This window comes from Ambystoma mexicanum, chromosome 11 (genome assembly GCF_040938575.1).
Source record: "Ambystoma mexicanum isolate Mex_15411 chromosome 11, UKY_AmexF1_1, whole genome shotgun sequence".
Taxonomy (NCBI): domain Eukaryota; kingdom Metazoa; phylum Chordata; class Amphibia; order Caudata; family Ambystomatidae; genus Ambystoma; species Ambystoma mexicanum.
Genome location: NC_090934.1, coordinates 1,248,342,593 through 1,248,365,754, shown reverse-complemented (window position 1 = coordinate 1,248,365,754; position 23,162 = coordinate 1,248,342,593). Strand labels below are relative to the sequence as shown.

The following is a 23,162-nucleotide window of genomic DNA, read 5'->3' as shown; positions in this document are numbered from 1 at the left end:
GTTGTGGAAGATGGGGTTGAGTTCCTAAATATCCTACCTGATAGGATGGGGCAAAGTACTGCGTCTCACCATCCTGTGTCCCACTCTCACTGCCCGAAGAGACCTCCCCCAGGTGATCCTCCTGCATGGGTCCACCCCCAGGAACTGGATTCCAAAGCGATGGCCGTGTCCTGGCCACCAGGATGACAGACCCTCGGGAACTAGTGGGGGAGACAAATTCTGGTTTCTCACATAAAGCAAAGAAAAGGTCAACCTCTGGACCCATATCTCAAAGGGGGCAGCAAAAGAGAAAGGCTGCTGTACTACCAGGCGGAGCGAATTAGCTGTGAATTTAGACTCCTTGGCTTTTGGCCCAAAAATGTTAGTACAGTCGTCCAGTCTCTTACTTTGTCTGTCGTGCAGGAGAGAAGCAAAAGTGGATGTCTTACCATCGCAGCTGAACCAGTAAGATCTCACGGAAGGCGTGCATGAACAATAAGGCTGGATCAGATGGAGCTGGACGGTATTTTCTCGTTTGCCATCTGTCGACTGCAGACACTAACGCAGGCCTCTCACAAACCTTTGATACTGGAGCTTCTACAGCTGTTTTGGACAGTAGCAAGGTCTCTTTTTAAGACATGCCCAGTAATTTAGATTGCACATCAGTGGCAAACGCTAACAGTTTCAGCCAGAGGCTTTTACGGCCTTCAGAACCATAGCAAATACCTTCTTCACAAAAGCATGAATATTCTTCCCATTTATGTGTTATGTTAGCCACACTTGTAACGCGCACAATCACCCAAAGGCATTGTGTCATCAGAATTCTGAGGGATTGGCCAGCGCAACTAAACATCTAAAACAGCAGGGTTTTCAGGGAACGCCTGAACTGAAGGTGATTCTCGATACACCTAGGAGCAGGCAGGCGGCTGTTCCACAGTTTACCTGCCGCAAAGGAAAAGGCACGTCCTCCAACTCTTGATGACTGAATTTTCAAATTACCACTAGGTGGGCGATGGTATACAGTCTTTATAACGAAAAATAAATAACTAATGAAATTTATAGCGAAAAATAAATAATGAAAATGTGGGGTGGGGTAAAGAGTTAAATCTTGTGGGGGAAGCGGTTGGGGTGGGTTTTTAGGAAGGGGAAACAAGTTTGGGGGGCCCCCCCCAAAAAGAAAAAGGAAATAGTAATTTTTTGTTTTTAGTTTTGTTTCATTATATTTTCATTTGTTATTAATTAATTTGTTACTTAGACATGGGGCGATACCAGAGCGGAGGGGGTCTGTCCTGGGACATACAGGCAACATTTTTCTTGGAGGTAGTCCGCCCCGTGGCAATAGAATGCCCAATGAACCAGACACAGGGATTTAAACATAATCCTCTGGGCCACTGGAAGCCAATGGAGAGCACAGAAAACTGGGCTGATGTGAGCACCATAAGAAGAATTGGTGACCACACAAGCCGACAGATTTTGCAGCAGCTGCTCAGCCAAATATAGGGCGTTGCAATAGTCAATACAACTAGTGATGAACAATGCGACAACCACCTGTTGCAGCTGGCTAGGAAAAAATGGAAGCACTTTACAGAGCACTTTGAGAAGACTGTGCCCAGTTTTGCAGACCACACTCACTTGAGGGGCCATCGAAAGAGATGAAGAGAGAAGAATTCCCAAATTCCTAACCATAGGCAGATCACCAAGGGTAGGTGGCCAGAATGAGGGCATCCATAGGGCAGGGTCAGAAGGGGAACCCACCACCAAGACCTCCGTCTTGTCCCCCTTCAACTTGAGCCAGTTTTCACTCATCCACTCCCACACTGCTCATAGGCACTAACACAAACACAGACACCTTAGCCTGGTTCAGGTCTAATCGGACCAGAATCTGGGTGTCGTAGGCATAGGAGTAACATCGGAAGCCATGGGGGTGGATGAGGCAAACCAGTGGCTGAACATAGATATCAAAAAGCACGGGGGACAAGGCAGAGCGCTGAGGAACATCCCAAAGGCAGTGCACAAGGTAAAGAAAGGAAAGGAGGAAGAGAAAGTGACTGGCTCCTACCAGTCAGGAAGGAGGTGAACAGCGGGGGGACAGGGGTGGGGAGTGGCAATCTGGAGGGAAAAACAGGGAGGGCATAGCAGACTTGAGGAAGGCCATCTGAACCACCAGACTTTCTGGAGATGAATGCCTAGTGAGGTACGTATGATCACCAGGTGGCAGGTTTTATGTCTTCAGGAGCTTGTTGTCGACTGCCAGTGTGGAGCTTTTATGAAATTGCAAAAACATTTCATTCAGTGGCCCCTTATCCAGAGCGCCCTCACAAGCGTTTGGGACTCGAGGTGCCATGTGATGCGACACCTCCATGCCTGGTATCCACATGTAACAGTGCAATTTTTGCACACCAAAACACATGGTAAAAGATGATTTTGTAACGTAACACAACATACCAGATGCACCGCCCCGAGTATTGTCTCTGAGGCTTGGGGTGCGTGCTGCCGAGAATTTGGGCGCCGGGATAAAAAAGTGAATATGAGAGGGCTTGAACAGTGCTGTGGGTTGGACACCCTGGTCGCCATGGAGATGTAGCTCAGCTCAGGTGCTGGGATCCCAATGGCGACCAGACATGCCCACGGCAGAGTTTCTTGGTGCACTACCAGAACAGAGGTATTATATTTCATTTTGGTACCCCCATGTAAAGGTTAGCATAGACAGAATGTCAAATACGCACAGAATTGACAGAATTATGTACAGAATTACTAACGCTGCGCTCAGCAACGGGTAACACATAAGAGTCCCGTCGCCATAGCAACGGACTCTAACAGGAAGCAGAGACGAGTTCGGGTAAAATCAAACAACGAACGCTGGGAGGTAAGCAAAAGTTATACCTGCAGTTAAGGGAACTTGATAAGCAGGGAAAAGGGAGATATTAACTGGAGACATTTGCTTTTATTAGCTGCTGTAATCTGTACTACGACACCCACACCGCATTAAGGATTGGTTCAGCACCGCCTAAAATGACTGCAATACAACTACTAATGCAGATAACATGGGTCAGACACTCCACATATGTAAATAACTCCAAGTTAAGTTAACTATGTAACAGACATAAGTTTCTCGAATTTCTCTCTTCCTTTTTGGTTACATGGGCCGACAACAATGTGAAACATGGGAACAATGGTATCTGTTCATTTTACATTCTTTATCTTTACCAAATTGTGAATTTGCTGTTACTGTATGCTCGTAGACTGAGGTTCGCCCTGACGACGGAATGATTTTCCAAAATGCATTGACACTAGGACCTTCATATGTATTTGCACTGAAGTCTGCCTCACTAAAGAAGTATTTAGTGAATATAACTAAATATAGTCACTTTTGAAACTGAAACTGATGACTACGGCTGATTTATTACAGAAAACGAAAACAGGATATATTTGAACTATTTTCAGAGTGAAACATAAATGTTTTTGGAAACCCCTTAGCTGGGGTAATATTAGAGAGCGACTTAATAGCTGGATCTTTTTATCCAGCTTTCTTGCTACACAGATATTTGAAGTCTGGGTGTCTCTGGACTCATTTCAGTCCTCCTAAGAAATACCTTAACAACAGAGGATGGAACAAGTTACTTACCTGTAACTGTTGTTCTCCAGCATGGGTCTGGCATGGATTCACATGCTCATGAATATTCCCCGTCGTCAGGCTGGGAATCCTCGGTAAAGAAAAAACCAGTATCAGTTTCGTTTCTGATCTGACTTTCGTAGTAATAACCAATCACTGGTCTCTGCGTCATACTGACCACAGCCAATGACTGCCCTCTACCTAAGCCCCACCTCTGGCAGCCATCTTCAGATTTGGAAGCACGTGAAGTGGCAGTATGACCAAGTGAAGAGCCGCAGAGGGGTAGGCGGGAGGGTTCGCATGTGAATCCATGCCAGACCCATGCTGGAGAACAACAGTTACAGGTAAGTAACTTGTTCCTTCTCCAGCATGGGGTCTGGCATGGATTCACATGCTCATGAATAAAGAATACATAGCAGTACACACATGCACAACCACGGGAGGTGGCAAAGGCTCAATATTAAGCATCACATCAAACTCAACATTAAGCATCTTACCTCCTCACCAGGCTCACCTCAGGCGAACAGGTTGCGCAGCACTGCTTGGCCGACCCTGGACTCCTCCCTGGAATCCCGGTCGACGCAGTAGAATTTCGTGAAGGTGTGCGTCGACCTCCACGTAGCAGCCCTGCATATGTCCAGCAGGGGCACACCAGATAGGAACGCCGTGGTAGCTGCGATCGCTCTGGTGGAATGGGCTCTCGGACGGCCAGGCAGCGGTCGGTTTGCCAACCGATGACAGTACATGATACAGCCGGAGAGCCATCTGGAAATGGAAGCCTTCGAGAGAGCCTTCCCCTGATTGACAGGTCCAAAGTTCACAAAGAGTTGTGACGTCTTCCGAAAACACTTTGTGCGGTCCACGTAGAACTTCAGCGCTCTAGCCACATCCAGCGAGTGCAAAGTCCTCTCAGCCGGCGACGAAGGCGACAGGAAGAACACAGGCAACACCAAGGGTTCGTTAAGATGGAAGTCCGAAGGTACCTTGGGCATGAAGGAGGGGTGCGTCCTGAGCACTACCCTCGTGTCGTGAAAAGTCAAGTACGGGGCCTTGCAGGAAAGGGCCTGGATCTCTCCCACTCGTCGTGCGGAGGTGATGGCCACAAGAAACGCTGTTTTCCACGACAGAAATTTCAACGGAGCTGAGTGCAGAGGCTCGAACGGAGGTCCCATGAGCTTGGTCAGCACCACGTTGAGCTCCCACGCCGGGGCCGGAGCCTTCACCGGCGGGAACGATCTGAACAGTCCCTTCATGAACTCTTTCACCAGACGATGAGACCACAAGGACGTCCGCCCCGTGGTTCTGGTGTATCGGGAGATCGCAGCAAGATGAATCTTGATGGACGGGTGTGCCAGTCCAGCTTTGGCCAGCGTCAGCAGGTACGGCAGTACTTGGGGGGCCGTAATCCGTAGAGGGTTAATCTTCTGTGCGCGGCACCAGACAGAGAACCTCTTCCATTTGTGTCCGTAGCATTTAAGAGTCGAGGACGCCCTGGCCTTTGCAAGAACCTCTCTGCAGTCGGCCGGTATGTCGTATCCTCCAAACTCTAGCGCTGCAGGAGCCAGGCCTGCAGGTTCAGCGATTTCGGGTCGTGGTGGAGGATGGCGCCTCCTTCTCTGGAGAGTAGATCCGCGTCCACCGGCAGCTTGATTGGCGGGGACGCCGACAAGTCCAGAAGGTCCAGGAACCATATCTGCCTCGGCCACGCAGGTGCGACGAGGATCATCCTGCACCGTGACCTCTTGAGCTGGTTGACGAGTCGGATTAGCAGTGGCAAAGGAGGGAACGCGTAGAGGAACAGGCCCTCCCAGGGGAACGAGAAAGCATCGCCCATGCTCCTCGCCTGGGGAAACCTGCTGGCGAACCTCCGGCACTTGGAGTTCGTCGCCGTCGCGAACAGGTCGATCTGGGGTGTGCCCCACCGTCGGAAGAGGCGATCCACTAGATCCTGCCGTAGCTCCCACTCGTGGCACGAGCGCAGCTCCCTGCTGAGTGAGTCGGCGATGGTGTTTTTTATCCCTGCCAGATGAAACGGCACCAGAAATATCCTTTGGGCGATGGCCCAATGCCACAGGTCCTGCGCCTCCTTGGACAGTGCTGGGGACCTGGTTCCGCCCTGTTTCCTGATGTAAAACATGGTGGTGGTGTTGTCGGTGAAGATCCTCACCACCTTGCCCTTGAGGGACGGAAGGAAGGACCTGAGGGCCCAAAACACTGCACGGAGCTCCAGGACGTTGATATGTAGGGATTTCTCCGTCGGGAGCCAAAGGCCTCTTGCGTGCAGATTTTCGGTGTGCGCTCCCCACCCTTCCAGGGAGGCATCCGTGGTCACTGTCTCCTGGTGGGCTGGGGTCTGGAAGTCCAAGCCCGCTGTCAGATGCGCGCGGGTGCCCCACCACCGGATCGCTCGTCGGAAACTCTCGTCGAGTGTGATCCTTTCCTCGAAGCTGCCCGTCGTTTGGATCCAGCGCGCGTCCAGGAACTCCTGCAACGGGCGCATCCGGAGCCTGCACATGGGAATGAGGTAGATGCAGGAAGACATCATTCCGAGGAGGGACTTGATGGACCTCACCTTGGCTGCGTCGGCCACCAACATCCGCTGCACCTTGCCCAGGATGGTCCCGGTCCTCTCCTCCGACGGGGAGGCCAGAAGGGACACTGTGTTGAGCCTCGCTCCCAGAAACAGAGCGTCTTGCGCGGGTACCAGGTGGGATTTGGCGTAGTTCACGGAGAATCCCAGATCCGTGAGAAGTTGGACCGTCCTTGCCGTGTGAACCACGGCGAGCTCCCTCGTCTTGGCTCGGATGAGCCAGTCGTCCAGGTAGGGGTAGACGTGGACCCCCTCGCGGCGCAGCTGCGCCGCCACCGGTGCGAGGCACTTGGTGAATACCCTGGGTGCCGACCGTAGTCCGAAGGGGAGGGCTTTGAACTGGTAATGAGGCCCTTGGACCACAAACCTGAGGAATTTTCGGTGCCCCTTTAGGATGGGAATATGGAAGTAGGCATCCTCCAAATCCAACGACGACACGAAGTCTCCTTCCTCCAGCTGACCCAGGACGTGCTGGAGGGTGACCATCCGGAACTTCTGCGCCTTGATGAACTTGTTCAGACGTCGCAGGTCCAGGATGGGGCGCCATCCCCCCGTCTTCTTCTTCACGAGGAAGCATCTCGAGTAGACTCCGGAGCCCCGAAGCCTCTTTGGGACGAGTTCGATGGCGCCCTTCCTGAGCATCGCTTTTACCTCCAGGAGAAGTTGAGGGACGTGAAGTTCTTTCCTGGCCACGGGGGGGACGCGCGGGCACCTTCTCTGGAACTCGAGCGCGTGGCCCCGGGCCAAGGCGTCCAGCACCCAACGGTCGGTGGAGATGGACTCCCACACGCTGACGAAGCTCGCCAGCCGGCCTCCCACCGGGGTGCTTCGGTGGGGGCCCGACCCCACGGCCGGTTCAATCCTGCTTCGACGAGGCTTTGGCGCCTTGACCTCCTTGGCGACGACGGCGGGGTCCGCCAGACTTGCCTCGTCCTCTGTAGGCCTCCTGAGACGACGAGCGGGCCGCTTGACGGTAGGTGGAGAAACCGCCGCCGGAACCTTTGGAGGCGCCCTTGCCTCCGCTGCTCCGAAAGGGCGTCCGTCGTTGTTGCAGAACTCCCAGGGCCCGGGCCGTCTCAGTGTCCGCTTTAATGGCCTGAAGGGAATCGTCCACTGTTTTGCCAAACAGGTTGTTCCCATCGAAGGGCATGTCCAGGACTCTGGTCTGAACGTCTTGACGGAAGTCCGTAGCCTTGAGCCATCCACGCCGCCTAAGGCAAACGCCGTTGCCCAACTGGCGGAACCCAGTGTCGGCGATGTCCTTCGCAACGGTAATGGCGTGGTCCGAAGCCACCTCACCTTCCTGCAGGATCTCCAGGGCCTCTGTCCTCTTGTCGTCCGGCAGGAAGTCCAGCAGGGGAGCCAGTTTGTACCAGAGCTCCCTGTCGTAGCGGGCCACGATAGCCAAGGCGTTGGCCGCTTTAATCGTCGTCGCTGCCGACGAGATGACTCTGCGTCCCATAGTGTCCAATTTCTTTCCCTCACCGTCCGGTGGGGAAGTCGATGTGGAGGCCGCACCCCCCCCCCCGCTTTCTTCCTGGCCGCCGCGGAGATGACAGAGTCCGGGGTAGGCTGCGCCCGGAGGCACAGGGGGGCCGTGTCCGGGACCCGGTACTTTTTCTCGTACCGGTCTCTTCTAGCTGGCGTCGTGGAAGGGTTCTTGAGGAGGGTGAGGCCCACATCCCAAATGTCGTCCAATAGAGGCACTGAGAGGACCGTCTTCCTCTTGGCCTCGCGCCGCTGATAAAGGAAACCTTCCTTCTTCTCCTCAGGGCAGAGTTGAAAAAGCTCGGATGCCCTGGTGATCGTGGAGTGGAACGATCCAATCTCGTCGGGCGGAGAAGCCCTGGTGGGAGGCGACGACGGTACATCCTCGTCGTATACCTCGTCGTCCGTACCCGTCGCTGCCGTGTCAGTCCCCGTATCATCCCCTCGGGTGGACGGGGAGGAGGGCTGGACGGGGCGCGACGGCTGAAAAGGAGGTGGAGGGTGGATCCTTCTTTTCTTAGTAGGGGGAACACCAGAAGGTCCCGGTTCTGGGTCCCCCGACGGGAGAGGTTCCTCTGTCGGCAACGGTAGTCTCGTCCTTATCTCTGAGCATAAGGACTGTATAGCCAACAAAATGGCCGCCGAGTTGTCTTGCGGTGCTGGCAGAGGGGAATCCGACGGGCGATCAGGGGCCCCGTCGGTACCCTCGTCGTCACCTGCGTCGGGATCCATCCCGACAGGCCGGTCTTCTTCCACGCCGAGGCCGTGGCTTAAGACCTCGACCAGTTCCTCCTCCGAGGTTGAAGCCGAATCTACGACAACGCCCTGCCCCCCCTTTCTCTTCCCCTCGGGGGATTTCACGGGGGTCCTATCGATGGGCACAAAAGAGGACTCCCTCCGAGGTGGCAGGGAGACTCTGAGCCCTGAGGTCGCCACCACTGGTGTAGCCTCCACAGGCTGAGCCAGGGCCGCCGCGACAGTTTCGATAGAGGGCTTGGCCGGATGGATTAAGGCCTTCACCACCTTAGGTGCGCTCACCGCCTTATCCTTGAGGGGGGGGGGGGGGGACACCGCCTCGCTCCCCCTCCGATGGGGCCTTCGAGCTCGACCGGGGCCTCTCCAGGAGCTTCGCCGGGTGCTCGGCCTTCCTCTTACCCGACCCAGAGCATTGGCTCGTGGTTGATGGTGCCGGGGAGGGTGCGCCCTGCCTGGCGCCCGTAGAGCCCGACCGTTCGGCGCTCCCGGTGCCAGCGGACTCGCAGTGCTTGGCCTTATGTTGGACCCCCGTCGCCGGGGCGTCCTCAAAGGTCTTAGAAGACCGCTCAGATTTCTAATTCTTCTTCTCGCCGGACGGGCTCTTCCCTTCTAGCCAGTTGGCGAGACGTTGATGGCGGTCCTTCATGGTCCGCTCCGACATGTTGCCGCAAAACGCACAGTCCTTCTCCACATGCGTCTTGTCCTCATGTAGGCAGTAGAGACAAAAAGAGTGTTCGTCCTCCTTGAAGACGTTCTGCAGCTGGCATCCAGGGCAGACCCTGAACAGCTTTCCGGGCGTCGAGCTTCCCTTCTCCTGGGCCATGACCGGGCCTGAGAAACTTCTGGAGTCCTCCAAAAGCGTAGCTCGACGAATCTTCACCCTTGAGGGGCGCAGACGAATCCGACACGGGTCCCCGTTGATCGGATAGAGAGTCGGTGGAGCTTGAGGCTCTTTTGACCGAAAAAAACGAAGTTTTTGAGAAAAAACGTGAAAAAATAGCACTAACGCTCGAGAGCAATAGCACGAGGATCCCAACACATGAACGTGCGGTAAAAATCTGAAGATGGCTGCCAGAGGTGGGGCTTAGGTAGAGGGCAGTCATTGGCTGTGGTCAGTATGACGCAGAGACCAGTGATTGGTTATTACTACGAAAGTCAGATCAGAAACGAAATTGATACTGGTTTTTTCTTTACCGAGGATTCCCAGCCTGACGACGGGGAATATTCATGAGCATGTGAATCCATGCCAGACCCCATGCTGGAGAAACATGATTACTTTGGACTACATGCATAAATAAGTGTGCTGCCCACTTTTCTTGCTTTGCCCTTATCCAGAATGTCCATGAGCTCATAATGAACTAATGGGCTTAAAAGGGGCTCTGAGTCCCAAGGCTACCACCACCACCTTCTCAATGTTATTCTTATATTACGCATTAAGATGTCCATACGACGATGCCTGCTACATCTCCAGATCAGGAGAAATGTTGAGGCTATAGGCATCATGAAGATCCCTCACCAAGTCCAAGAATTCAGCCTCATTGGACAAGGGCTGGCAATGAGGCCTAGTCTGATATTGAGAGCAGTTCAAATCCATGGGCAATGTGGTCCCCCTCCTCATATAAAATGAACTGCATGGAGCTTAAATACTGGGTCCTAGATTAAGGAGCATAGATGGGAATCGGTTCCGACTTATTGGACAAGGGCGCCCCTAAGTCCACTGCCGTCAGTGCTGAAGACTTGACGATGGCCTAAGAAGATCAGATATTAATCGGAGCTAGAGAAGTAAAATTACCTCCCTGAGGGTCCCTACCGACTGGCACAGGAGCAACATACCCAATGTCGAGGCTGAACCCAAACCCGCAGAGGCCTTCTTAAAGCTGTCCAACATTAATTAGCGCATCTTCCCTCTTCTTTTGTCTCCTCTTTTCTCGGTGCTCCTACCACTTCTCAGAGGTAGGTCCCACAGCCTCAATTTTTTCAAGAGAGATGGAACCGCCGACTTAGCAGGGGGACCACCTAACGCCACCTTAGGAGTCTGTTCCTTGAGGTGAGGTCCTTGGTATTCATTGATTTACAGGACCCAATCTGTTGGACATAATGATCCAATCTAGACACCAGCCATGCAAGTTGTGCAAATAAGAGATGGACATCTTAATATTACAGTCCCCAACAATGCTTAAATCCCCAAGGTTTGGACCTGGGCATAATGGAGCAGATAAAAAGCCCAGTGTTCCAGAGAAAACAGCGCACTGAGTGTACAGAAAGTAATTAAGGTAATGAGGCAACAATGTGCTCTATTTATACGAGGACAAAGTAATGTCAAGCTATACTACACACCGGTGTGAAAGTTTCTAAGAAATAACAAGTTACTCACAGTAGTGACTGAAGTACTCCTAGTCCATAATCCCCTTTCATGTATACTGCTTGGGCGTCCCTGCATAGGCACAGACCGGCCGTCCCTATGCAGGGACATCCATGCAGTATGGAGGAAAGGGGAAGGGACATAGGAGTACAGCTGGCACTGGAGGATGTTGACCTAGATGAGGAATCTGCAGGAGAATGCAATGTATTAGAAATAATGGGCTAAGAATCTTGACGAAGATCAGGTTGAATTAGTCTGGAACAAAGCTAAAGCCTTTGGCTCTAGGATCTGTTTAACCACTACACATCTCCTCCATGTTGATAAATAGCTTTCTTACCAATATTAGACACTAAGAATGCTATATCCAAACAAAATATGTACTAGTCCCGTTGAGGTGAGGCATTGCCAGATTCGGTTTACATGCATTCGACTAAAGGAATATTTGGACTTTGTCTAAATCTTATTTTTCAGATTAAAATAAGACTTGACTTAGATTATGGTACTGGGTGGCCATCAGATAGTGGAACCATGGTTACACAGCAACTTTATTAAAGGAAGTAATTACTGCTAGCTTATTTATTTCCCGTAAATGGATGGGCTCTGTTCCTACTGTTGGGAAGATTGGGCTAAGCAGTTTATCGAAACATGTTTCATCAAATAAACATGGTACATACAGTATTGTATATTGTTGGTGGCATTGATAGATTTTGTGTTCTAAATTTTCAGTAAATATATTTCAGACATAAAAATGAGGAAACAATAAAAATCTTTTCTCCTGTATTAATTTCTGGAAATTAATTATGCTTAAAAATGTTTTTATCATGTTTGTACTACCTGCTTCCTGTTGAACGCAATATAAAATGTGATTGCATTTTGTAAATGTTAAAAACTAAAAATATAAAAAAATGATAGACAGAAAGTTTGAAGGTGATGATGACTTATGTTGTGCACGCACTCAGCACACTTATTAAGAACTGATCAACGGTGGTGAACAATGTCAAAATATGTGTAGTGTCTATGAAGTCAAAAAGGAAAATAGTTTTGATACCTAGCAGAATTAGTTCATAATGGTGTAACATTGCTTCTGTTGCTAATGGCAAGAATCAGTGCTGAGAAAGTAAAAGAAAGCTTTGCTTATTTAGTCAGATATCTCTGTGTATCGCAATAAGCTGCAGGTACTGATCAGAAGAGCTGCTGTGTTTGGACCTGTGTGCTCGTTAAGGCTTTTCAGGCAAGTGAGTTGGGACTGAACCAAATTGCAAGGTCCTTATTAGGTACATGGGAGGAAACTGGCATAAAACCTGGTGCTCACTTCGATGGCTTGTGAATGTAGACATGAGACAGTCACAGTAGCACCCTGATTAGAGATTTCTCCAAATGGACAATCCCTCTTCATCTACAGGCAAGGGGTATGAAGTAAAGATCGCTCAACCTTAACACGTGAATGACCCAATACTGGACGTTTACCTGATCTATTGGAGACACTGCCTTCAGAGTCAAAGTTCACATTTTCAGAGCTGTCAGCAGTGCCGATAGAAGCTTCAGATTCCAGTGTTTCATCATCAGAAGCGCGTGGTTCCAAGGCAAGCATTTCAAATGTCAGCTCCTCTCTATGGGACACAAAAACATAATCAGAAAACAAAAGTGGAGGCGGTTCCGAGAGAAACCTGGTAGAAATCAATCAATAGGAAAACAGCATCAGCAGACAGCTGCACTGCACGGCACCGGGCCACGTAAGAAAGGAACGTTTATTTTTTATTTTTTAAAAGACACAGTTACCACCTGTGTAGGAAACTACACGTGTCCTGGGTGGTGAAGGAGAGCGGGAAGGGGGTGCTGGCCACCCAGGCTACTCGGAACATGGGAAAGTGCAGCCTGCGTTCCGAGCATCCTGATTGGACAGTGCCCCCTCCCAGGGTGCTAATGGATGTTGGCTATCCCAGCACTATGCTTAGGGTGTAAGGATATCTTCATATCTAGGATAATGAGCCATCCTTAAGCTCTCCTAGGCTCAATTTGTGGTAGCTGCGGTCGAGCAATCAAGAAATACTCTTGGAGGGGAGTGCGGTAGACGAGAATACGGGGTAACACATTTTCTTTAATAAAGGAACGTACACACAAAGGTATTATGAAAACATACTTCATATTCATAAAATGTAAAGAATATATTACTGCAGGTTACAGGTGCATTTAGAAAGTCTGCAGGTTAATCAAGACTTTAGGGTATCAAGTTTATTAAAAGGTTCTACCCTAGCGCTACCATAAGATAATATTGGCCTAATAGAGAGTCAGTATCCCATTAGAAATAGTCGGGGAGACAGGCATCCGATTGGCTAATCTGGATAATGGTCCTGATGCTAAGCAGTCCCCAAAAGGCAATATTAAAGATGGGTCTTTGCTTAAGAGAAGACCAAATTATTTACCTGTGGGTGGTAGTAGTGCGCGGTATAAATCAACATAACATAACCTCCGGTAATGTTCCTTACGATGCATGTTCTTCCCATTAATTTCTCATCTTAGATATATTCTTCCTGCAGCATTAGATCTCGGAAACCTTTAATATCAGTGGGTGCTTTGCAGCTCTGTCGTCGAGAATCCTCAGCGCTCTTCATCATTGTGTCCGGTTTGATGTCGGTAAACATAGCCCGTACCGCATCCCATGACATCAGTTAGTTGTTTTTTAACAGGCTCATCCGCTTTGTGGGCAACGAATCAATGAGACAACTTTCATCACAGAGAGACATCAACACGAGGGAGCTCTTTAATTGTAGGCTGGGAGGCTATGAGGAATCTGTGGAAGGAACATCCATCAGAAATAACATTGTCGGGGTAAGTAATTTGTTCTTCTAATGGATTGTGTCATTCCACACATTCCTCATCTTAGATAGACTCCCATAGCAGAACCAGATTGTAGGAGGAGTGAAGAGCTAACTCTGGTGGTGTCAGACAAACACATGCTGCATGTCAGCTCTACAGAAGTTGGCGTACTGACCTGACAGGGCGCCCAGGCAGTTATGTTTTTCAAAGGTGTAGATAGAAGCCCACGTTGGCACCTGGCACATTCCTCGAGTTATAATTCTTTGGAGCACCAATGTGGCTATCACACCCCTGGTTAAATGTGTCTTGAAGCCCTCTGGAAATAATTTCCCTCCATAGAGAAGCATTCAGATACACAGCACAATCCATCTGAATATGGTCCGATTGTGTCCCCCTTGCCCTTCTTAGGGCCAGTGTACCGCACAAAGACCTGATCTTCCAGCCTGAAGGAATTCATTCTGGCGATGTAGAAGCTCAACGCATTTTCGCAGATTGCGCCTATGCTCTCTCTCCTCTTCCTTAGAGGGATGAGGTGATGGGTAAAAGGCTGGCAACTAGATCTTTGATGACCGGTGAAATTAAGACACCACCTTGAGTAAGAAGGAGGGGAGCACTCGGGGTCGATGTGATGGACACAAGAAAGGCTGTCTTCCAAGTGAGAAGCCTGAGCATACAAGAGTGCAATGGCTCAAAGGGTGTTCCCACTAGCAAACTCAATGCCAAATTAAGATCCCAAGCCAGCACTACAAATGGAGTTGGGGGAAAGATATTTGCGAGTCCTTTCAAGAATTGCATGGTGATGGTGAAAAACTATCCCTGTTCAGATGTGAGCTTGAAGATGGAAAGCGCTGCCAGATATCCTTTGACTGTCAAGACCTGAAGGCCTTGCCTGACAAGGAGCAACAGGAATGATGGGACATTTGAAGTGTCACCCAGAAAAGGGTCAACGCCTTCGCCTCTGCACCAGCTGCAAAATGTCATTGAACTACAGTGGTACAGCAGGTTCGTTGCTGGCCTCCTGGCCCAAAGCAACACCTCCATTTTGTTCTCTGGGAGGTCCCAGTCCCTATACTGCAACCTTCCAAAAGCAAAGCATGCAGGTTGAGCATGTCCACACTCGGGTGAACAACTAGGCCCCTCTTCTTGTGATAGACAGTCTGCTTTCTGGAGAAGACGCAATGGAGGAAAGATGGTCATGTCTAGGAGGTCTGGATACCACGTCCTCCTGGCCCGGTCTGTGGCAATCAGTATCATGGTTGTTCTGTACATCTTCAGCCTCCTGACCACGTAAGGGATGAAAGGAATGGTGAAAACTCACACAGTAGTGGAAAATTCCAGTCCACTACAAAGGCATTCCCAGTACTCCTCCCAAGAGCAAAACAGTTAGCACTTCCTGTTGGAACTGGATGCAACAGTTCCAGCTGAGGGGTTCTCCTAAGGGAGAATACTGCCAAAAGGACTTCCTGGTGCAGCTCCCATTGATGGAAGACAAAAGCCTGCCTGCTCAGGTCGTCCACTGTCATGTTCTTCATCCCAGCCAGGAGACATACTGACAAGGAGATCTTGTTCTGTAATGCCCAGAACCAGAGCTGCATTGACTCTCTGCAGAGGGGGAGTGACACACAACTCCTATGTTGCTACTGTGTTGTCCCACATGATCAGGACAGTCTTCCCCTATTTAGGAGGCAAAAGGCTATAAGGGCCAGTCTAACTGCTCTCATCTTTAATAGGTTTATGTGGACTCTTGTCTCCAGCAGGTGCTACAGTCTGCTCACCATCAGCTTGTGCAGATAAGTGCCCCAGCCTTTCAGGGAGGTGTCCATGACCACAATCGCTTCCAGCCACAGTTGCTGAAAGGATTCTGCGGACATCCAGTTGTCTCTGTGGTTCTACCACAGGAGGTCCTGTGAAACCTTGATTGGGACCTACAGAAGATCTGCCATGCTGCCGGAGAACTGTGATCACTGAGACATGGGATCCCACTGCAGTGATCTCCTCCTCAACAAGGCCTCTCGTACCAAGAAAATGCAGGATGCCATAAGGCCTACCAACCATAAAAAGGCTAGGGCTGGCAAAAATTGAGCGTTTTGAAATGTGTAATCTGTTGAATGTCCAAAACCCTATCTACGGGAAAAAAAACCTTCCCCAAGGGAGAGTGAAGAACCACTTTTATAAACTGCAGCGTTTGAGAAGGTGTCAGTTGTTGATGTTGGGGGAGAAGCCCAGAGGTGGCAGGTGTGGCCGAGGTGATTGAGCTTGATCCGGGGAACAAGCTCTGGTTAGCCAGTTGTACAAGCAGGGGAAAACGTGAATTCCTGCTCTCTTTAGGATGGCCACCGTCAACAGCTTGTTAACCCCTGGGGTGGAGATGACCACGAAAGGCAGTGCCCGGAACTGCTGATGACAAACCTCAGGTACATTAGGTGCTTCTGATGATTGGCACATGAAAGTAAGCATCCTGGTGGTTGAGTGACAACAATCAATCTTGGGGCTCCAGGGTCTGTAGGATCTGTGAGAGTGTTACCATCTTCAACTTGTCTTTCCCCGAGGAACTTGCTCAAGCGTTTCAGGTCCAAGATGGGTCATAGTCCTCCGTCCTCCTTTGGGAACAAAGGGGAGTACCACACCTTGTTTCTCTGAGCTTGCAGTGCCAATGCTATGGTGCCCATCTCCAGTAGAGTGACAATCGCCTGCTGTAGCACATCTGGAACAAGGGGGTGGCTGGATGGGAGTGGGGCTGGATGGGAGGGGGGGCAGTCCGATGGACAAAGTAGAAAAGGAAGGCAGTACCCTTCGATGACCACCTAAACTAACGATTCGTCCGTAGTAATGTTGGATCATGCTGAAAAATTATGCAGTAGACCGCCCCTCTTAGTGGAGAAGGATGATAAAAGCTCTAAAAGCAGTTTTAAAGTCGGTGCAGCACTGAAAGGAACTGGTGCGGGGTGGATTGTGAAGTTTTACCTCCTCTTCCTCTCAATCTCAAAAACTTTTGGGAGTATTCAGAGTAAGGAGACAGACACAGTGTTTGTTTGTCCAAAAACCTTTAACCAAATAATAAAAATGGGTTGGAAAAATGCCTCTCTAGCCCTAACTCTACGAGGGGTTTCCCTGACTCAACAAAACAAACTAATGAGACAGTCGCCAGGATATCTACTAAAGCTACTATAAGGGGAAAATAAAGTGTTAATCGGCTGCTTTCCTGAAGCCTTCCTCAGCCCTTTTGTCCAAAGTTCCAATGTGGAAAGAAAAAGAAAAAATTGTCCCAACAAAAAATTCCACAGTAGTTCAAGTAAGAGTTTCTTACTTGTCAATCCGCCGGCTGTTAGGAGAAGTGACTTTCTTCCGTTCAAGGGGATCTGATAATGCCAGGGTGAGGGGGAAAATCCACATCCCCTGGTCTTTCCTTTGGTCTGCTAATGATAAACAATTCCAACACTATATGTTCTCTTGTCTGTGACAGGCTTGGTTTGCTTTATTTCTAAGTATTGCCAACTGTTATTCACAGAATAACTGGGATGAGGAAGAGTGAGGTTTTTAATGACTACAAGCAATTCCCTTCATAACCTGTATTTCTTTACTAGCAAATCTCGTCGTTTGTCATCCCAGATAGTGTAATCTTTAACCCCCCCGTTTGGTGTGAAGGTGCTTTTAGTATCCAATTGCTGATTCCCACTATTTCATTACAGCATGGAAAGGTTTATGAATAATCAAATATCTTCTTACCCGCTCCAATCTGCATATCTCCAAGACTTCTGCCACTTCGCGTCTTTCCTGTGGTCACTAGTATTGTCGTTGCTTGGTTTTATTAGAGTCTGCTTACTGTGCCTCTAAGTCAGGCGCAGCGTTTTTCCACAGGGTTCTCCCCAATATCCCTTCTCATACCTCCGCTCTGGTTGTCAATCAAGCATAATTGTCGTGGAGTTGAGTCAGAGTCTGCCGACTTCAGCGGGCTGCCGTCTCCTCTACTGCTGCGTTTCGGGACTGTTATTTCCGTGAGGCTGTAATGTCTTGCCTCTGGTCGGCGACTTCCTCTACCCGACAGGTTTTCTCTTGGTACATTGCTGCCTTTCCTTGTCCACTGGCTGATGTAACGCTCTCATGATGTTCTTGGATGTTTGTTTCTCCACGAGTCTTTCACTGCTGCTGAGCCCTTTCTTTAATCTTCCCGTGATTTTCCGGACACTCCGAACAGCAAGGATCTGAATAATAGCTTTCAAAATGTTGTACCACAATTCTTAATTTCTTTCCTTTCGGACATGGTCGGATTTCATAATGCAGTCCACTGTCACTATTCTTTCTATTTCCTCTCCATCTCTATCTCCAACTGTCTGTCTTTATACTCCGGAACACTGCTGTCGCGACCACTTCTGCTACTACTGCTTCCACTTGACTTGTTTTGTCCCTCTTCACTTTTTATCTGCTGATCATTCCCAGTAGCTGGGCAACAACCAGAACATCACAGCTAAGAGTATAGATATTCTCTATAGGACCTTTACACTTGTCCCTTTGCTTTCATCATGAGGGAAGGGTTTCTTGAGGGATGACAAGGGGAATATTTGCCAGATTGTCATACTTTCTTATACCTTATTTGGCAGTTTTCCTCTTGGCTAGCATAGCTGTAATAGCTAAAAGGATTTCCTTTCCATTGGGTTGCGGGCTGAGTGGGTTGGCGTACAACTGCTTCCAGCAATTTCGCTGCTGCCTTAGATGCCGGATATTGTTCTATGCTACCATCCATCTTAGGACCAAACAAGTGAGTCACCGAAAGGCATGTAAGGCTACTTGGATTGCAGATCCTGTGCACATTCTGACTTCCCGAGCCAGGCAAAAAGATCTGTGGAGCTTAAGTCCATGGTCCTCTGATGAAGTCTGCAGCATCCAGACCAGAATGGGGCAATTATCACTTGGCTTCTTAACCATCTCTCAGATGTGAGAGTAAGCCACTGTCATTTCACTGGGGGTCATTATGAGGTGCGTGGTAAGGGGTTAACGGCGCTGCTAAAGGCACCAGAGCCGTTAACCCCTTACCGCCCTATTACGAGGTCTGCTTGCGGGACCCGCGAGCAGCCCAGCATGCTAACAACGGGCCCGTTATTAACGAGCCCATTGTTAGCATGCTCCCCATTCCCATTGAGCCCTATGGGGGCTTGAATGGGAATGGGGATGTACTGGGTCCGGGTTCCTTGAATGAGGAATTACCGGGCCCTCCAAGGTCGGAATGGCCCGATTAATTTCTAACCTGGAGAGTGAGCCCTTTTTCCCACCCTCTCATGTATTTGGATTGTGATGTGGACTCTTACTTTTGACTTTGGAGTCTGACAAACTTCATAGGCATCATCTTTGCATTGTGACACACAGCACCTTCAGTGCAGAGGCACAGTGAAGTCTCTTAGATTCCCCAAAGGTTAAATACCTTCTCTTGGTGAAACTACTGTTTCCAAAAGCAGTGAAGTGAAATTGACTTTACTTACATTTTGTAACTTTCTACACCCAGCACACACTATCTTGCCATAGGGTGCTGGAGGGGTTACTTAGTATCCCCTTTGTCTAGTTTCTAATGTAAAATTTTTATGTTACCCTTTTCGACCATTAATGGCTAGTGGCAGTGGTTTACTTTTTACTACCATTGTGTGTTTTTACCACGGGCTGCATTCGCAGCTGTAGTAAAGCACCCCATGGCTGCCCGTTTTGTCAAAATGGCCCTGGTCGTCTTTTTTCACCATTTCTTGTTAGAAAGATCCTTCTTGAGATTTACTCTGCACGCCAAACCAGGTTTGGTCCCTTTGTTGTTGGAAGCCCGCCTCTTACTCCTGTATGTCTGCCAGGGGCAGGAAGTGAGGGAGGTGTTCGAAACTCCCTGTGCTTAATCCCATTGGTTACAGGAATGCACCCAAAGGGGATTGGCTGGCTGGCTGGCAAGGACAGCCACCCTGCTGTGTGATTGACAGCTAGGCTGGAATGAATGGGAGAAACCTGCATAAGAGGCAAGGCTTTTTGGCTTGAAAGGCAGAGTCGGCCACTGGACGAAGGAATCCGAAGAAGAACTTGGAAGAGACTCCTGCTGCAACTCCTGGACCGTTGGTTTGCCCGGTGAAGCCCTGCTGCTGTGCTGAAGCTCCGAATTCGCCTTGAATAGAAAAGCCCAGCAAGGACGACTTCTCTCCTAGGGTTGGTGGGACCAATCAACTCCAAAGTATGCCCGTCTGGACATCCACTCGCAGCTAGCTGTACTTCCACTGCTGCTGCTGCTGCTGCTGGAATTGAAGTGCCAGGGAGAGGAACACCAGATTGTGTGCGTTGCTTTTAAGTCGGACCTCAGCGCCAGGAAGATCCTCTTGACTTCCCTGAAGCAGGACCTGCGAAGCCTGAGCCACCTCAACAGAGTGCTGGACCCCAGAGGTAAGGAAAGTCCAGAGTGGTATCCGAAAACCGCGTTGTTGCTACTTGCTGTCAGACGCGAGGAGCTGAAACACTGAAGGACTGCGGAATCGAAGTTTGCCAATTGCTGCCGCTGACCTTCCCATTGCAGAGCAGGAGTCCCCAGACGTCCTCCCTCTTGTCCCCACGACTGAGGCTCTGGAACAACAGGATCTGCAAAGCTGTACAGGAACAGAAGCCAACTGGAACCATTTCTTCTAACCAGAGGTACTGTAAAGTCTAAGAGAACTTACCTCTTGTTGTGTAGCCTTGCTTGGTCTCAGTTGAGACCGGTCTTGGTTACCTTGCAGAGTTGCTATAGCTTTGCCCCACACAAACCTCCCAGCTTGTGGCCCTTCAAGTGTTTTATCTTCTACAAACTTTTCTAAAAACATTTTGCAAGACTTTTTACCTACCTGCAAAGAAGATCTTCAGCTCCCCTAGACATTGTGCAATTAACATTGGCTGTCGTGGCTCCCCGAGTGACTCTTCTTTACCTCTGACTTTGTGCTTTGGCCTTTCCCTCCAGGAAAGGGTTAATTTACTCTGCATTGGAAGGTTCCAAAAGTACTTACCAGTTTGTGAATTATTTGTTAACCTTTGTTTTATTCCTCTCTTCTATCTTTTACACCAAACTCAGTATTGCTCTAAATGTACCAGTGATAAATCAATGTCCACAGTGTCCTAGCTATTTAAGTCACCTGAGGGTGTAGAAAGTGTCTGTGTGCCATCCCCAATGGTTATCATCTGATTTAGAGAAACAGAGTGTGTTTTGAAGTGTATTATAAGTGTTACATATATTGCTCCCTTCTGAAGAAGACTTATACAACTGACTGTGAAATACATTACTAATTGTTTTATTAAGAAACCCTGAGTGTAAGAGTTTATTTAAATAATTGTTACTGTGAAACTCTGTCACAACATTACTGCTCACATTGACCCGTCTTGAGATAAGCCTGGCTGCTCAGCCACACTACCAACCTGTGTAGTTCAGACTTATACCAAAGGTTGGGTCCCTATTGCCAGGAGGCCAGGGTCCTTGCAGTGCACCCAAAGGGTATTGCATACAATCTTGCCAAACATGGTGTATTTGTCAAGCACAAATGCTGCGTTAATGGCTTTAAGGGCAATGCTGCCTGAAGCAAAAATCTTTTTAGACAGGGCATCATACCTCTTGTCTCTATCAGGGGGCACAGAAGGATAGAAGCTTGCTTTGCCAATAAATGTTGCCAATAAATGTTGCTGCCTGTACCTCTAGTCTAGACTGGTGAGAGAGGGATGCTTGGAAACGAAGTTTGGGTCAGACAACGCTGCTTTATACTTCTTAAACTAATCTTTTTATAGTGCTCACGCTGAGCAGGGTCTCTTCCACAGCTCCAGCAAAGGCTCTTTGCTGACAGCATGTAAGGGCAGGACAGGTTCCACCTGTGGCTCTCTATCAAGGATGTTAGTGAAGTCATATTCTGTGATCTCACCAGCAGGAGTGCCCCAGCTGAAGACTTCAGTGTCTTTAGTCATTGTCCTTCTGTAAGAAACATTAGGATGGCCATGAGGATCCGGCTGTTCAAATTCTACCTCTGAAGAGGTGTCCAGGCCACGTGCACCTTTGAGATTCATGGCTTATTCAGTCAGCCTGTCCTCTTCTGTTTGAAAGTCTTCGGGGGCTTGAGTCGATATCAACCGCTCGTATCGAAATCAGGTCACCATCCTCAAAGATACTTTGAAAAGAGCCAAGAAAATCCTTTCTGGGCTGTGGAGTAAACCTTGATGCCTACGAATGCTCAGTCATCAATGACTAAGGACAATTCGGAATCGGCAAAGATACAATGAAGAGCATTTGGGTGCGTGGGAAGGACAGGACTCAGAGACCCTTCCAGCTTTGTCTGGAGCAGCTGGCTTGATAATCTTTGCTTGAGAAGGGAGTGGAGGTACCACATTCTTGAAGACTTTCAACATTTTTTGCCAGAATTCTCTCCTTTTCTCTGCCGAGGCAGATTTGGAAGACAAATATACCTGACTGCCAGGTGAGGAGTCCGCCTATGAATATCTTGTTCTCCTCTTCTTCTTTAACAAAGAGGAAGACGAATGTCAGAATTCGATCCTCGAAAGATTTTTTCCGATGTTTCTTGGATATTTTCTTTGTTGTTCTGTCGTCCAATTCGCAGTATTTCCCTTCACCTAACTTTTGTTTTGAAGGGGCTGTGCTGGACGACTTTGATAGCTAAAGCCTGAGAGCTAGTTTTGATGCTCTCTCCTTCAATGCCTTTGCAGACATTTTGGCATGAACCACAATCGGCGACAGTGTGATCAGTACTGAGGCACCACAGACAAAGCTTGTGGGGGTCTGTCAGGGATATGTTTCTATCGCAGTCCCAACACATTTTGAAATTGGAAGGTTTCAGAGTCGACATTTTCATCATGTACCTAGGTAATTATCGAGTGAGTCACATAAAAATCTCTAAAGCATCCAAGATTGCTCCCGAGAAGTGTGCCGAGCACGCATAAAAAGGAACAAAGGTCACAAGGCTCGTTGGGAGTTATTTGTTCCAATGTCGACGTAATGTCCGGACCAGACGAAGAGTGTGGAGGATTCTTGACGCCAGAGTCGTACGACACCTCCTTCTGTCAAACGTTTCCGAGATCTGCTCTCACAGTAAGAATATATCTAAGATGAGGAACAGTGGGAAGAAACAATCAATTTGCAAGTTTTCTCTAGGTGTGGATTCAAGACTTGAATTCCAGATACAATTCTCAAACAGGTCAGATCAGAATCTGGCTACTGTAGCGCTCACTGTCCAAGGAAGGCAAGTAGCCATGACAGCATATTATAACATCTGCAGCCCTCTCACTTCAACATGGGATAATTATCCGACCATTGTACTTAATGTATGGAATTGAGAGTAGGGTTTGCTGTAGTATTGCTGTTAGAAAAGATTGCCTTTTTGCAGCTTTACCTCCTTTCACAAAAATGAAACCCTGACTCTTCCTACGATTTGAACCCTGTCCTGACTTTTGGAGGCAAGTAATGGTTTTTTGCTTTACTTTCGTTGCTCATCTCTTTTGGGGGCAATGATCAGCCAATATGGCTACGAGTGCAGGTGTAACCTGCCCCTTTTGCGAGAATCCTTTGTTGTTTT

General features: G+C 49.0%; 1 protein-coding gene across 7 annotated transcripts in view; it reads right to left on the bottom strand.

Annotated features, from left to right (window-relative positions):
• The window catches only part of MYO9A (myosin IXA), a 1,154,601-nt gene that overhangs the window by 29,406 nt on the left and 1,102,033 nt on the right, over positions 1 to 23,162 (bottom strand). For all 7 annotated transcript variants that reach the window (XM_069624659.1, XM_069624658.1, XM_069624661.1 and 4 more), the window contains one exon: positions 12,256 to 12,398. In XM_069624659.1, coding sequence (XP_069480760.1) covers positions 12,256 to 12,398 — 143 coding nt within the window. The remainder of the gene's footprint in view (positions 1 to 12,255; positions 12,399 to 23,162) is intronic.